This window comes from Rhinoraja longicauda, chromosome 20 (assembly GCF_053455715.1).
Source record: "Rhinoraja longicauda isolate Sanriku21f chromosome 20, sRhiLon1.1, whole genome shotgun sequence".
Lineage (NCBI taxonomy): Eukaryota > Metazoa > Chordata > Chondrichthyes > Rajiformes > Arhynchobatidae > Rhinoraja > Rhinoraja longicauda.
The window spans coordinates 2,212,087-2,227,793 of NC_135972.1; the positions used below are offsets into that span (position 1 = coordinate 2,212,087).

At 46.5% G+C, this 15,707-nt stretch overlaps 1 protein-coding gene across 1 annotated transcript in view; it reads left to right on the top strand.

The window, feature by feature from the left end:
* The first annotated feature begins 6 nt into the window (after positions 1 to 6).
* ada2a (adenosine deaminase 2a) overlaps positions 7 to 15,707 on the top strand; it is a 31,430-nt gene continuing 15,729 nt past the window's right edge. Inside the window, exons 1-3 of the mRNA XM_078416460.1 lie at positions 7 to 18; positions 3,238 to 3,460; positions 9,116 to 9,326. Of these exons, the coding sequence (XP_078272586.1) occupies positions 9 to 18; positions 3,238 to 3,460; positions 9,116 to 9,326 (444 nt within the window). The 5' untranslated portion in view covers positions 7 to 8. The remainder of the gene's footprint in view (positions 19 to 3,237; positions 3,461 to 9,115; positions 9,327 to 15,707) is intronic.

Consider the following 15,707-nt stretch of genomic DNA (forward strand, 5'->3'; position numbering starts at 1 on the left):
TAAGGAAGATGCCGAAAGGTAAGAGATTTATATAAGAAAATAACTGCAGATGCTGGTACAAATCGAAGGTATTTATTCACAAAATGCTGGAATAACTCAGCGGATCAGGCAGCATCTCAGGAGAGAAGGAATGGGTGGCGTTTCGGGTCGAGACCCTTCTTCAGACTAAGTTAGTTGTCAGAGTTAGTTGTCTGCGTTATAAATGGAGAAGTGTACGTCGTCTCTGCTGCCGACTTTATTACACTCACTCCAACATCCCAGATAAAGGTTGTACAACCACTCTCTGCTTGTGAGCGTGATCTGGAGAAACTGTTTGCCATCTTTGAGTGAAAGTTTATTGCAACATAGAAACATCGAAAATAGGTGCAGGAGTAGGCCATTCGGCCCTTCGAGCCTGCACCGCCATTCAATATGATCATGGCTGATCATCCAGCTCAATAACCTGTACCTGCCTTCTCTCCATACCCCCTGATCCCTTTAGCCACAAGGGCCACATCTAACTCCCTCTTAAATATAGCCAATGAACCGGCCCCAACTACCTTCTGTGGCAGAGAATTCCACAGACTCACCACTCTCTGTGTGAAGAAATGTTTTCTCATCTCGGTCCTAAAAGACTTCCCCCTTATCCTTAAGCTGTGACCCCTGGTTCTGGACTCCCCCAACATCGGGAACAATCTTAATAATAATAATAATAATGCATTACATTTATATAGCGCTTTTCATATACTCAAAGACGCTTTACAGGGATTTAGAGATTCCCGCATCTAGCCTCTCCAACCCCTTAAGAATTTTATATGTTTCTATAAGATCCCCCCTCAGCAACGACGAACATGATTGTGTGTGTTCACGATGAATTAATTCTTCATCTAAACCATCGGCGTCATTTCTGCAAATCTACGACAATGAAACGTAGCGCTCTTGTGCATTACTGTCCACAGTGAAGGCAGACACACACACACACACACACACACACACACAGTGCTGGAGTAACTCAGCGGGTCAGGCAGCATCTCTGGAGAGAAGGAATGGGTGACGTTTCAGTCTGAAGAAGGGTCTCGACCCGAAACGTCACCCATTCCTTCTCTCCAGAGATGCTGCCTGACCCGCTGAGTTACTCCAGCATTTGTGTGTGTGTCTGTCTGCCTTCACTGCCTTCTTCAGACTGATTATAGTTTATTACAGAATATAGTTTCTTAGCCTTGCAGCGTAACAGTTCCAGAGAAAAATTCAAATTTCCACAATGAGGGAAGTTGGAAAATCAAGACTGTATCCGAGCATGTAGAAGGACCGTCACATAGGGTGGTGGGTGTATGGAATGTGCTGCCAGAGGAGATAGTTCAGCTAGATACGAGAACAACATTTAAAAGACACTTGGACAAGTATGCAGATAGGAAAGGTTTATCGGGATAGACAATGGGTGCAGGAGGAGGCCCTTCAGCCCTTCGTGCCAGCACTGCCATCCACTGTGATTATGGCTGATCATCCACAATCTTATGGGCCAAAGGCTGAAAAATGGGACTATGTGAGATGGGGCATCTTGGCGGACATGGACAAGTTAGGCTTGAAGGCCTGCTCCATGTTCAGAAGGCTGATCACAGAGGGAGAGAAGCTGCTCCATGAAGACCTGCTCTTGAAGGCCTGCTCCATGTTCAGAAGGCTGATCACAGAGGGGGAGAAGCTGCTCCTGAGACTGGTGGTGTGCACTTTCAAGCTTCTGTAACTCGAGCACAGGCTCCAGAACTGCTTTAATAAAAATAAAAGGCTGATATTGGTGCATCTGACAGCTGTCTGCTGTATTATGGCTTATCACAAGGTCATAAGTGAGAGGAGTAGAATTAGGCCATTCCGCCCATCTAGTCTACTTCGCCATTCAATCATGGCTGATCTATCTCTCCCTCCTAACCCCATTCTCCTGCCTGCTCCCCATAACCTCTGACACCCGTACTAATCAAATCATTGTTGGACAAAATTGGCGACCTTGTTTTGGAGCTGATGTTAAATAGCCGCAGGGATCTCTGCTCAGACATGCAAAACAATGCTTTCACTATACCTCGGTACACATGATAAACCTGTAGCTGCAGGATATTGTTGCTCTGATGTTGAATTTAACAGTCAGTCACACGACAATAGTGTGTGTGTGTGTGTGCGTGCGCGTGCGTGTGTGTACAAATCTAGTATTTTACACGTGAAGTACTTTGTAACCACACAGACAAATAACTCTGGTACTAGCACTTGATTTGAAAATCTGGAACCAGCTTGCCAGCTACAGCTGCCAGCTAAAGCCGCCAGCATGAATGATATACAAATATTTGAGAAAAAGGCAAACCAAATCCTTAGTTTTCTGCAGACTGAAAAATAAGGTGGTAACAGGTTACACTTTTTTGGGACACATTTCAACCCAGTTTAAACACCTTAAAATAACAAAAGAACAGTAACTAAAAGTGTGAGCAGAAATTCTTCACAATGGCTTTGATAAAACAAATCCAATAACTGGTATGAAAGGTTAACAAATTTAAAAAGAGTCAGGAAACGAATTGAAGGCTAAGTTAAGAGAAAGAAGTAGTCCTGCCAAAGATAGCTTCAATGCAAATCCAACTAAGCACTCGGTCGGTGCACGGTTTGAAAGTTCTATCACAAATCAAATTAGATAGTCGCTTAGAAAAAATAAAGGTGAGGTTGAGTATCTTGTGAAGTATAATACAACTACCTGAGGAAGTCCTGTCGTGAAGTCGAGGAAATGGGATAATTTACTTCCAGCATCTCCCTTCATGTGAGGTATTAGAATGTCTGCCCATGATTTTGGTTTTGATTGATTGAACGATACAGCAGAGAAACAGGCCCTTCAGCCCACCGGGTCCACGCTGGCCATTGAACACCCGGTCACACTAGTTCTATGTTATCCCACATTTGCATCCATTCCCGACACACTACGGACTATTCACGGGGGCCAGTTAACCTGCAAACATGTGGGAAGGAACGGCAGATGTTGATTTATACCAAACATAGATACAAAGTACTGGAGCAACTCAGTGGGTCAGGCAGCATCTCTGGAGAAAAAGCACAGATAACGTTTCGGGTTGGCAGCATTGTCTGAGGAACGGTTCTGACATGAAACGTCACCTGTTCCTTTTCTCCGGAGATGCTGCCTGACACGCTGAGTTACTCCAGCACTTTGTGCCTATCTTGGGTAACGAAACAAACCTGATAATTTGAGGTGTCGTTGAGTTTATTTTTCAGGTGCGGCTCTACACCTGCATGACTATGCCTTGCTGAACGCAGAGTGGCTGGTGAAGAATGCAACCTACCTGCCCAACTGCTACATCTGCTTCAGGGCTGACGGAGGAACCAGATTTCATTTCTTCCTCCGAAGCCCACCGAAAAGACCGGCCAAGTGTTCGGAGTGGGCCTTGCTCAAGGAGTATAGACGGCAACTTAAAAACGTCACTGAATTTGACAACAGGTACATGATGATCAATTCTGAATTTAAGCTGATGAATTACTCTAAGTCTGAAGAAGGGTCTCGACCCAAAACGTCACCCATTCCTTCTCTCCCGAGATGCTGCCTGACCCGCTGAGTTACTCCAGCATTTTGGACCTGCCTTCGAATTATTTTAACAATTTCGCCCAGGGTCCAGCGGAATGTTGGCCCAAGGAACTGTGGATGCTAGAAGCTTGAGTAAAAAACAGTGCCAGAGTATCTCAGCAGGTCAGGCAGCATCTGGAGAGGGAAAGGACAGAGAAGATTTTTCGGGTTTGGACCCACACTTCCACAGACTGAAAGATTCAATGGTCGGTGTGGTCTCTACAAAAGAAGACACAGTGCTGGAGTAACTCAGCGGGTCAGGCAGCATCTCTGGAGAAAGTAGTCACGCAGTTCTGGAATCCGACAAAGGGTTCTGAACCGAAACATCGCCCATCCATGCTCTCCTGAGATGCTGCCTGACCCGCTGAGTTACTCCGGCACTTTGTGTCTTTTTTGTAAATCAGCATGTGCAATTCCTTGTGTCCTCACTCTTCTGCCATTTTTCATTCGTGAGTCAGCTGTGCAGAAAGTTGGCAGCTTCAAATTCCTGGGTGCTAACGTCTCACAAGACTTGAGCACCGCATAACGATGTAAACATGAGGAACGCACACTGGCACCTCCACCTTTAGTTTAGAGATACAGCGCGGAAACAGGCCCTTCAGCCCACCGAGTCCGCGCCGACCAGAGATCCCCGCACATTAACACTATCCTATACGCACGAGGGACAATTTTTACATTTACCAAGCCAATTAACCTACAAACCTGTACGTCTTTGGAATGTGGAAGGAAACCAAAGATCTCGGGGAAAACCCACGCAGGTCACGGGGAGAACGTACAAACTCCGTACAGACGGCGCCCGTAGTCAGGATGGAACCCAGGTCTCCGGCGCTGCATTCGCTGTAAGGCAGCAACTCTACCGCTGCGCCACCGTGACCGCCCTAAGGCCTTCTTGGAAGTTAAAAGAGACTCGGCATGTCTCCGAATGCTCTAACAAACATTTACAAGTGCACTGTAGAAAGTACCCTGACTGTTTGGGTCATGGCTTGGTACGACAGTTCCAATGCACAAGAGGCTGCAGAGACCGGTGGACTCAGTCCAGTCCATCGTGGCACAGTCATCCCCACCATCAAAAGCATCTACATGAGGCGCTGCCTCAACAAGGCGGCATCTATCATCACGGATCCCACCACCCGGGCCATCCCCTTTCTCACTGCCACCATCAGGCAGGAGGCACAGAAGCCTGAAGCCTCACAACACGAGGGGCAGGAACAGCCAGCTACTCTGCAACAACAATCAGCTTGTTGAACAACCCTAAGCCTGCATCTGCAGCTTCTTGCATTATTGCATGTTTTGTCAAATCCTTTTGAAACCCAGGACTCTCGACATCCCATCAGTTCACTTCATGCTTTCTGGTTTAAAAAGGTTACATATTGTTTCTAGGCCAGCAGGTGATTTCTATTTAAGAACTGAAATACCACAAAATCAACGTAAAAGTCAATCCAATTTAGTTGTAATTATTAATCGTGAAATATTTAATTATTAATGGGACAAATGCACTGAGATTAAAATGTCATATTAATGTAGAGAATTGATTTTCATGCTGCTAATGCAAAAGAATAGTTCACATCAGAGTAAAAAGCCCTTTGAAGTGGGATTTTTAGAAGTTTCTACCTATTATAAATTTATAATCTGAAGCTTTTAACCGATGAATGTATGATGTGGTGAATCTCCACTCTTCATGGATCAGAGGAACAGTTCCTCGTTTCACTGAGGCCTGATCTCAGCTGGGACAAAAGAAGGCAATTGTTCAGAGTTCCCAAAGTACAGCAAAGAAGAAAAGTAGTCGGCAGGCATCCCAGTGATCACCGCCCAATGGGTGGCACGGTGGCGCAGCGGTAGAGTTGCTGACTTACAGCGCCAGAGACCCAGATTTGATCCTGAGTACGGGTGCTGTCTGTACAGAGTTTGTATGTTCTCCCTGTGACTGCGTGGGTTTTCTCCGGATGCTCTGGTTTCCTCCCATGCTCTAAAGACGTGCAGGTTTGTAGGTTAATTGTTTACTTTAAATGACCCCTCGGGTGCTGGTGTATGGGACGGACTCGATGGGCCGAAGGGCCAGTTTCCACAGTGTACTCTAAAGTTCTCTTACTTGGAGTTGGTGGATATCAGCATAGGGTGGGGATTGGCCACAATAGTGCCAGTATAAAGTGATCTCTGCACTCTGTGGAACTTTATCTACTATGTTGTTGCCTTCAGGAGAGCAGGAGTAAAATGCAAGCTGGCGGAGAATGGGGACAAGGACTTCTATATTTGACCAAAGTTCAATTAGATTTTAATCAAATTTAACCGTGTGCTGCTTTGAGGTGATCATTAGAACAGTGGGGGAGGGGGGATCAAAGGAGTACATTTTCAAAGTTAAGAGAACATTATAAGCTAGGCAAGGCATTTGTGTATGTACCGGGCGGCACGGTAGTGCAGCGGTAGAGTTGCTGCTTTACAGCGAATGCAGCGCCGGAGACTCAGGTTCGATCCTGACTACGGGTGCTGCACTGTAAGGAGTTTGTACGTTCTCCCCGTGACCTGCGTGGGTTTTCTCCGAGATCTTCGGTTTCCTCCCACACTCCAAAGACGTACAGGTATGTAGGTTAATTGGCTGGGTAAATGTAAAAATTGTCCCTAGTGGGTGTAGGATAGTGTTAATGTACGGGGATCGCTGGGCGGCACGGACTTGGAGGGCCGAAAAGGCCTGTTTCCGGCTGTATATATATGATATGATATGATATGATAAATCAAAATGAAAAAAAGCTTCACTTTCATGTTCTTCCACAAAATCTAGGGGAATAATCAAAGGGAGATGAGCAGGTGTAGACGTTACCTGCACCTTAGCATTGGGCAGGGAATGATCGCCTTGAAGTGGGCTAGTATTGTGATGATGATAGGTTGAACCAGGCTCCCATGTAGAGACAACCTCAGTTATATGGGGTCTGCTATGGCCACTTTGAACAGAAGATCAAGGTTTGACTTGAATCAAAGAAAATAGAAAAAAACCTGCATCATTGGAAATGCTCACCCTGAGGGTTTAAATCAGTAAAAGCAGAGAGTATACACCAATCAGCCAAAACATTATGACCTGATGAGCCAAAACATTATGGCTACCTGCCTAATATGCTGTTGGTCCTCCGTGTGCAGCCCCATACGCAGCAGGGTGCGATGCACTGTGTATTGTGACACATTCCTCCCGTGACCACCATTAACATTTTCTGTGACTTGTGCCACAGTCGACCTTCTGTGGGTTCGGACGAGACGGGATAGCCTTCGTTGCCCTCGCACATCGATGAGCCTTGGGCGCCCAACACCCTGTCTGTCGCCGGTTTGTGGTTTGTCCCTCCTCGGACCACTGTCGGTAGGTACTCACCACTGCTGACCGGGAGCACCCCACAAGCCTTGCCGTTTCAGAGATGCTCTGACCCAGTCGTCTGGCCATAACAATTTGGCCCTTGTCAAAGTCGCTCAGGTCTTTACTCCTGCCCATTTCTCCCGCATCCAACACATCAACTTCAAGAACTGACTGTTCACTCGCTGCCTAATATATCCCACCCCTTGACAGGTGCCATTGTAACAAGATAATCAATGTTATTCACTTTACTTGTCAGTGGTCATCATGTTTTGGCTGATCAGTGTATGTGCCAAACAGGGTTCTAACTTATAGTATAAGAAAATAACTGCAGATGCTGGTACAAATCGATTTATTCACAAAATGCTGGAGTAACTCAGCAGGTCAGGCAGCATCTCGGGAGAGAAGGAATGGGTGACGTTTCGGGTCGAGACCCTTCTTCAGACTGAAGAAGGGTCTCGACCCGAAACGTCACCCATTCCTTCTCTCCCGAGATGCTGCCTGACCTGCTGAGTTACTCCAGCATTTTGTGAATAAAAGGGTTCTAACTTATGCTACACACTCTGGTAGTTCAGTTTAGTTTATTGTCACATGTACCTGGTACAATGGAAATCTGTTTTGTTGCGTACTGTCCAGTCAGCGGCAAGAGTACACATGATTACAATTGATCACCCACCGTGTACAGATACAGGATAAAGGGAATGATGTTTAGTGTAAGGTAAAGTCTGATTCAAGATAGTCTGATACTCTTGAGTTGGCCCATCTGAGCAGTATAATTGGTCTCAATGACTCGTCTCAAGAGTCAACAGTCTTTCATTGCCATGTGGACCGGCAGCGAACAAGGAAATCCTTACTTGCTGCAGCTTCACAGACTCGTGAATGCAATATCGCAGAAATAAAAATATAATGACCATGATGTATATAAATAATTTAATACTAGTCCAGAGGACAGAGGTTCAAGGTGAAGGGGGGAAGATTTAATAGGAATCTGAGGGGTAACTGTTTCACACAGAGGGTGGTGGGTGTATGGATCAAGCTGCCAGTGGAGGTGGTTGAAGCTGGGACTATCCCAATGTTTAAGAAACAGTTAGACAGGTACATGGATAGGACAGGTTTGGAGGGATACAGGCCAAACGCGGGCAGGTGAGACTAGTGTAGCTGGGGCATGTTGGCCGGTGTGGGCAAGTTGGGCTGAAGGGCCTGTTTCCACGCTGTATCACTCTATAACTCTATGACTAGGCAACCAAAATAATGCAAACGAGGCAGGTACAATAATAACATTTAAAAGATATTTGGACAAGTACCTGGATAGGAAAGGTTTAGAGAGGTATGGACCAAACACGGGCAAATGAGACTACTGTGGATGGGGCGTCTGAAGAAGGGCGTTGACCTGAAACGTCATCGTTCCTTCTCTCCAGAGATGCTGCCTGTTACTACAGTTTTTTGTGTCTATCTTCGATTTAAACCAGCATCTACAGTCCTTTCCTGAGCAATTGTAAGATCCTAACTCATTGAAACACTACCGATTTCCTCGGTGTCAGGAGTTTAATCAAGTAATTACAAATTAAATGGGAGCATGAGATCCAAAGAGTATGGCTTGTGTACCGGTAGATCAGACAGAGTTGGTCTGGGCACCGTGGCTGGCACAGACATTGTGGGCCGAAGGGCCTGTTCTCGCACGGTATTGTTCAATGTTCTATGAATCATGTACTCCATGAAAATTAAACAATGGCATGAAGATAATCTTATCGAAACGTATAAGATTATTATGGGGTTGGACACGTTAGAGGCAGGAAACATGTTCCCAATGTTGGGGGAGTCCAGAACAAGGGGCCACAGTTTAAGAATAAGGGGTAGGCCATTTAGAACGGAGATGAGGAAAAACCTTTTCAGTCAGAGAGTTGTGAATCTGTGGAATTCTCTGCCTCAGAAGGCAGTGGAGGCCAATTCCCTGAATGCATTCAAGAGAGAGCTAGATAGAGCTCTTAAGGATAGCGGAGTCAGGGGGTATGGGGAGAAGGCAGGAACGGGGTACTGATTGAGAATGATCAGCCATGATCACATTGAATGGCGGTGCTGGCTCGAAGGGCTGAAATGGCCTCCTCCTGCACCTATTGTCTATTTAAGAGTTGGGAACAATATGTGTAAATATGGAAACATGATTCTTATTTGATAACCATGACTATTTTCTCCTGCAGTCTGTACAGAAACCTTACATTGGTAACTGAAAACCCAGAGGAAGCCTACCCATCGCAAAATGAGATTTGGAGAAGATTTGAAGACGTATTTAAAGCTGCTTCCAATCTCATTTCCTACGCCCCAGTGTTCAAGACCTACTTTTATGAGGCTTTGCGGGAGTTCCTTCATGACAATGTACTATACATGGAGATCCGTGCCTTGCTACTCCCGGTACGTATCAAATGCTTAGTTTATAGTTTAGAGATACAGAGCGCAAACAGGCCCTTTCGGCCCACCAGGTTCGCACCGACCAGCGATCCCCGCACATTAACACTATCATACACACACACACACACTGGGGACAATTTTTACATTTACCAAGCCAATTAACCTACAAACCTTCACGTCTTTGGAGTGTGGGAGAAAACCGAAGATCTTGGAGAAAACCCACGCAGGTCACGGGGAGAACGTACAAACTCCGTACAGACGGCACCCGTAGTCGGGATGGAACCCGGGTCTCCAGCGCTGTATTCGCGGTAAGGCAGCAACTCTACCGCTGCGCCACCTTACGATGTTTTGCAGTATTGCAGATCAAATCTGTACAGATCATTTTATGGACACCTTTGAATCTCTGCCTAGTCACGATAATCTTGGCTGATGCAAATGGACTCTCCCGAAAGTCATTCCCTACATTGTTCACGACAGAAGCTCCAAAAAGTTATTTTATGGCTAGGAGATCATGCACTTGCATTAATAATATGTTGTAGCCTGATTTATAATTCTTTTGTGTTATCCCTTAAATTTTAAATGTGCCATATCCAAGAACGTGTGCAAGAGATGTAATAACGTTCAAAGCTGTTTTCTTAACTTGTATGTAATTGAAAAAGGGCTTTTATCTGCAGCAAAATGCAAGAGTGACTATTTCTGGAGTAACTCAGCAAGTCAGGCAGCATCTCTGGAGGGAAGGAATAGGTGACGTTTCGGGTCGAGACCCTTCTTCAGACTAAGTGACCCAAACCGAAATGTCACCCATTCCTTCTCTTCATCGATGCTGCCTAACCCTCTGAGTTACTCCAGTATTTTGTGGCTGTCTTCTGTGTAAACCAGCGTCTGCAGTTCCTTCCTGCACAGTAAGTATATTTGGGGCCTTTCATGTCACTGAGAATGGGAGCGGGCATCCTCGCATGTCTGGGGTCTTTCAACATCGGTCATAAACAGATGGGCAGCGTCGCCCCCTCCTGCCTGGCCCCATCTGTCTACCTTGTTCCTTGTCTGTTTCCACCTATCACCCACCAGCTTCTGTCACCCTACTCCACCCCTCCCAATCATCCCTAGACTCCATCTGCCTATCATCCGCCACCCTTTCCAGACACACCAATTACCCACCGGCCCCTGCCTGACCTTGCCCTTTAACTCCTCCTCTTTGACATGGACCAGGCCTTTCAGCCCACAATGTCCGTGCCGAACACGATGTCTATCAAAAAAAGATACAAAGTGCTGGAGTAATTCAGCGGATCAGGCAGCCTCTCTGGAGAACCTTCCCATGTTCTCCAGAGATGCTGCCTGACCTGCTGAGTTACTTTAGCACTTTGTGTCTTTTAAAAAAATATAAACTAGCATCTGCAATTCCGTGTACCCATGGTGCTGGCTGTAATCCTCCTCCATTCTCCCCTGAGGCAGGGTCTCCATCTGAAACATTGACAACTCCTTTCCCACCACAGATGCTGCTCAACCCACTGAGTATCTCCAGCAGTTTAGTGTTTGCTCCAGAGTCCATTGTCTGCTGTCTCTTGTGTCACCAAGACCATTTAGTAATATATCTGCAATAACGCCCCTATAACCTTTATCCCACCTTTGCCACGGTCTAATCTCACTTCCAACTCAGGACATTTATAGAACATGATACTGCACCGACCAATCACGTCATAACACCCACGTTTAAAGTTCAGCTTCTGAATGCTAAATTGCATTCTTTACTAGGCAATTGTGAAGAAGGGTGCCGACCTAAAACGTCACCTATCCATGTTCTCCACAGATGCTGCCTGACCCGCTGAGTTACTCCACCACTTTGTGTCTTTTGTTTTTAATCTAGTTTCCTTCGCTTCATGCTGATTTCAGTTGGCAGTTTTTCATACGGTATTTTCCACTGCTGTGTTCAGCATTGAAGAAGTGTTTTTGTTAATAATTTTTGTTTTTTTGCGTTTCAATGTTGAGGATGAGAATTCCGTGGGGAGAGGGGGTTTGTAAGTACACTGCGTGCTTTTGCCAAAGAGGAGGTTTTGAGGAGCCGGTGACTTTTCTGCGGTTGTTATTGTTCCACATCCATAACATCCTCCCACGTGGAGCCAGACAGGTTCAAGGTAACTTGTCTTCACCATCTGCTGTTCAGAGTAGAGGCAGTGGTGGAGTTGCACCATATGCTACAGGATTGCCTGGGGCAATGTTTGGAGCTGACAGTGAAGGTTTGTGCAGCTCCCAGCTGGTCTCATTCATACCACGGGCTTCATCCAAACCACTCGGAGATCCGCCTCGCAATGTCCTTCCCAACAAGAGCGGAGTCAGGTTTGGGATTCACGGACTAAGCCACACATGGGGCTGTGGCACCTTCACCCCCACGTCGGTTTTGCATACAGCCTGTCACTGCCTACCACTTGCCAGCAGCCTCACGAGAAGGTCCAGCCACAAGAGCTCAATAACAACTCCAAGGTCAGACGCACTAATTGGCCTTATCTGCACACGGTTTAATGATTGGGGAGAATGTTGGTAAAAGTGGCTTCTGGAATAAACGAGGCGCAAGGTGTCTGGCTCGGCTCAGGGTCGTTTGTTCTTTGCTTTCTGCCGTGGGATTCAGTCAGTCCTACAGGGCACTGGGAGGGTGTTGCAGATGTGGTGGTCTCTATCCGTTGTTCACTCTGGGATTCCATGTCCTCGTAACAGAGAGTTGAGGTTTGCTGTGCAAACTTGCATGTTCTTTCATTATGAACGCTGGCCATGGTAGACTTTCTTTCCAGGAGGCTTTGGGAATGTGTTTAGGAGTCTGTTGTTGGGCATGAGGATGAGTTGGACTGCTGATTGTAATTGGAGCCTTGATGCAGGAAATGTTGACCTTGGTCAGCAGATTGGAGGATTTTAAAGAAGTGCATACTAAGGGCAATCTACAGTGGCCAGTTAACTCACCAATCTGCATGCTTTTGGACAAATGCAGCAGGATGATAAACATTAGAATGGGTCAGCCACAATCACTGTGTAATGCAGCACACAAGGTCAAAGATAGATTCCCCTTGCTCCATGACATTGCATTCAGTGGAGGAGTCATTGCTCCAATGATCTCGTGCATCCTGATTGCCTTCTCAAAAGGACACAGAGTGCTGGAGGAACTCAGCAGGTCAGGCAGTATCTCTGGAGAACATGGATAGGTGACGCTTTGGATCGAGACCCTTCTTTATTTATTAACCGGCATCTGCAGTTCTTTGCATCAACTGATTGTCTTCTCTGTAGACATCACCATCTGAATGCCTGGATCATGTGTGATGTTCTCCAGTGAGGCAGAACTTGGGCCGTTCTTCATCTCTGCTCCAGCTACTCGTCCAATGCACTGACTTGCCTCATCTCCCACATGTTCTAAGAATAAAGGGGAGGCCATTTAAAACTGAGGTGAGAAAAAAAGATTTTGCCCAGAGAGTTGTGAATTTGTGGAATTCTCTGCCACAGAGGGCAGTGGAGGCCAATTCACTGGATGAATTTAAAAGAGAGTTAGATAGAGCTCTAGGAGCTAGTGGAATCAAGGGATATGGGGAGAAGGCAGGCACGGGTTACTGATTGTGGATGATCAGCCATGATCACAAAGAATGGTGGTACTGGCTCAAAGGACCAAATGGCCTCCTCCTGCACCTATTTTCTATGTTTCTATGGTGGGGAATGTCATGTTGAGTTCTTTTTACTTTATCGTCCTGCTGTTTGGTGGCGGGGACATTGCCAAGGTGTATGATACGGAGCATACGGACTGGTTACATCATCTAGTTCAGCATCTCCAATGCCCAAGGCCAAAGGGGATAAAAGACGCACGTGACCGTGGCCATGCTCTCGTCTCGCTGCTATCACCGTCCAACCTGGCGTAGCAAGCTCACCACAGGAGCCAGTGCAGTAGAGAACAGACGCACTGCAGAGCCCCAGAGGAAACGCACCGCGCTCAAGGCCCGGGCTACCTCCACTTCCACTGCAGCACCCATCCACTTGTGCCATACGTGTAGGCGTGTCTTCCGGGCACGGATTAGCCTCACCAGTCACTTCCGGACCCACAGTCACCAATCCTCCAACTGAAAGTGAAGTCATGGTCATATTCGAACCCGAAGGACGAAAAACAACAACAACATCATCGGGAAGAAGGTGGAGGAGTCTGAAAACTGACCACCAAGTTCAAGAGCAGCTCCTTTCCAGCACCCATCTGGTTGATGAACACTGCACAACACTAACCTCAACCATGAACTTCCAGGGACTGTCTTTGGTTGCAGTCAGGGCTTTGGGGTTTTGCACGAGTATTACAGTTAATCATTTATTGAATTATAGAAGAATATGATATATTGTCTGTATGTATTATGTTTAAGGGCCTGTTATGTTGCTTCAAATAAGAATGACATTGTCCCGTTGTTGGCACACGACAATTAAACACTTGACCCTGTTGCCTTACTGCCCCTCAATCAGGCAATAAGTGTCGTGGTGAGGAAGGAACAAAACCACTGAGTGAATCTGGTGAATCAGGAGAGACCTGTAGCATTCACTCAGTGTTTGATTGTGTGATGTAAAGGGATTAGATGTGGGCATGAGATTTGAAATGCTATTAAATGTGAGAAATTGTGGTGTGGTAGAAACATAGAAAATAGGTGCAGGAGGAGGCCATGTGGCCCTTCGAGCCAGCACCGCCATTCATTGTGGTCATGGCTGATCACCCACCATCAGTAAATCGTGCCTGTCTTCTCCCCATATCCCTTGATTCCACTAGCACCGAGAGCTCTATTTAACTCTTTTAAATACATCCAGCGAATTGGCCTCCACTGCCCTCTGTGGCAGAGAATTCCACAAATTCACAACTCTCTGGGTGAAAAAGTTTCTTCTCACCTCAGTTTTAAATGGCATCTCCTTTATTCTTCAACTGTGTCCCCTGGTTCTGGACTTCCCTAACATTGGGAACATTTTTTCTGCATCTAGCAGAGATTGTTGGGAGTGAGTGTGGTGGGTTTAATTTTTGTCTTCATTGACCGTGACCATGTGCGGCCATGAAGCTGCTGTCCTGGGGATTCATGGTGAGTGGACATGTTGCCACCTTGTTCCAGCGTGGGTTTGGATGAGATCCTGCCCCCTGGTAGTACAGAACTGTCTGCATCACAGCTCCAACCATCCAGTGCTGAGGTGGATATCTGCGGTTTTCACTATGTTCCTCTCCGGCCTGCCCAACTCCCCCAAAACCTATCGAATGTCTTTGACACCAAACATGTGCTCTCTTTAAGAAATGGCTGTGGCTTAGATCCCTGCTAGCTAGCTTCAACCATGCTCATAAGATCATATGTGATAGGAGCTGAACTAGGCCATGTGGCCCATTGAGTCTACTCCGCCATTCAATCATGGCTAATCGATCTCTCCCTCCTAACCCCATTCTCCTACCTTATCCCCATACCCCCGACACCTGTACTAATCACGACTCTCTCTATCTCTGCCTTAAAAATATCCATTGATATTTGGTAGTCACAAGGAACTGCAGATGCTGGAAACTTGAGCAAAACACAAAATGCTCGAGTAAGTCGGGACCCTTCTTCAGACTCGGGTAGACAGTGCATCGGATTGGGATCTTTCTTCAGACTTAAGGCTGAGGGGGAACACTGACACAAAGAGTCACCTGTCCATTCCCTCCACAAATAGACAATAGGTGCAGGAGGAGGCCATTCAGCCCTTCGAGCCAGCACCACCATTCAATGTGATCATGGCTGATCATTCTCAATCAGTACCCTGTTCCTGCCTTCTCCCCATACCTCCTGACTCCGCTATCCTTAAGAGCTCTATCTAGCTCTCTCTTGAATGCATTCACAGAATTGGCCTCCACTGCCTTCTGAGGCAGCGAATTCCACAGATTCACAACTTTCTGACTGAGAAAGTTTTTCCTCATCTCAGTTCTAAATGGCCTACCCCTTATTCTTAAACTGTGGCCCCTTGTTCTGGACTCCCCCAACATTGGGAACATGTTTCCTGCCTCTAACGTGTCCAACCCCTTAATAATCTTATACGTTTCGATAAGATCCCCTCTCATCCTTCTAAATTCCAGTGTATACAAGCCTAGTCGCTCCAGTCTTTCAACATATGACAGTCCCGCCATTCCGGGAATTAACCTAGTAAACCTACGCTGCACGCCCTCAATAGCAAGAATATCCTTCCTCAAATTTGGAGACCAAAACTGCACACAGTACTCCAGGTGCGGTCTCACTAGGGCCCTGTACATCTGCAGAAGGACCTCTTTGCTCCTATACTCAACTCCTCTTGTTATGAAGGCCAACATGCCATTGGCTTTCTTCACTGCCTGCTGTACCGGCATGCTTCCTTTCAGTGACTGATGAACTAGGACAC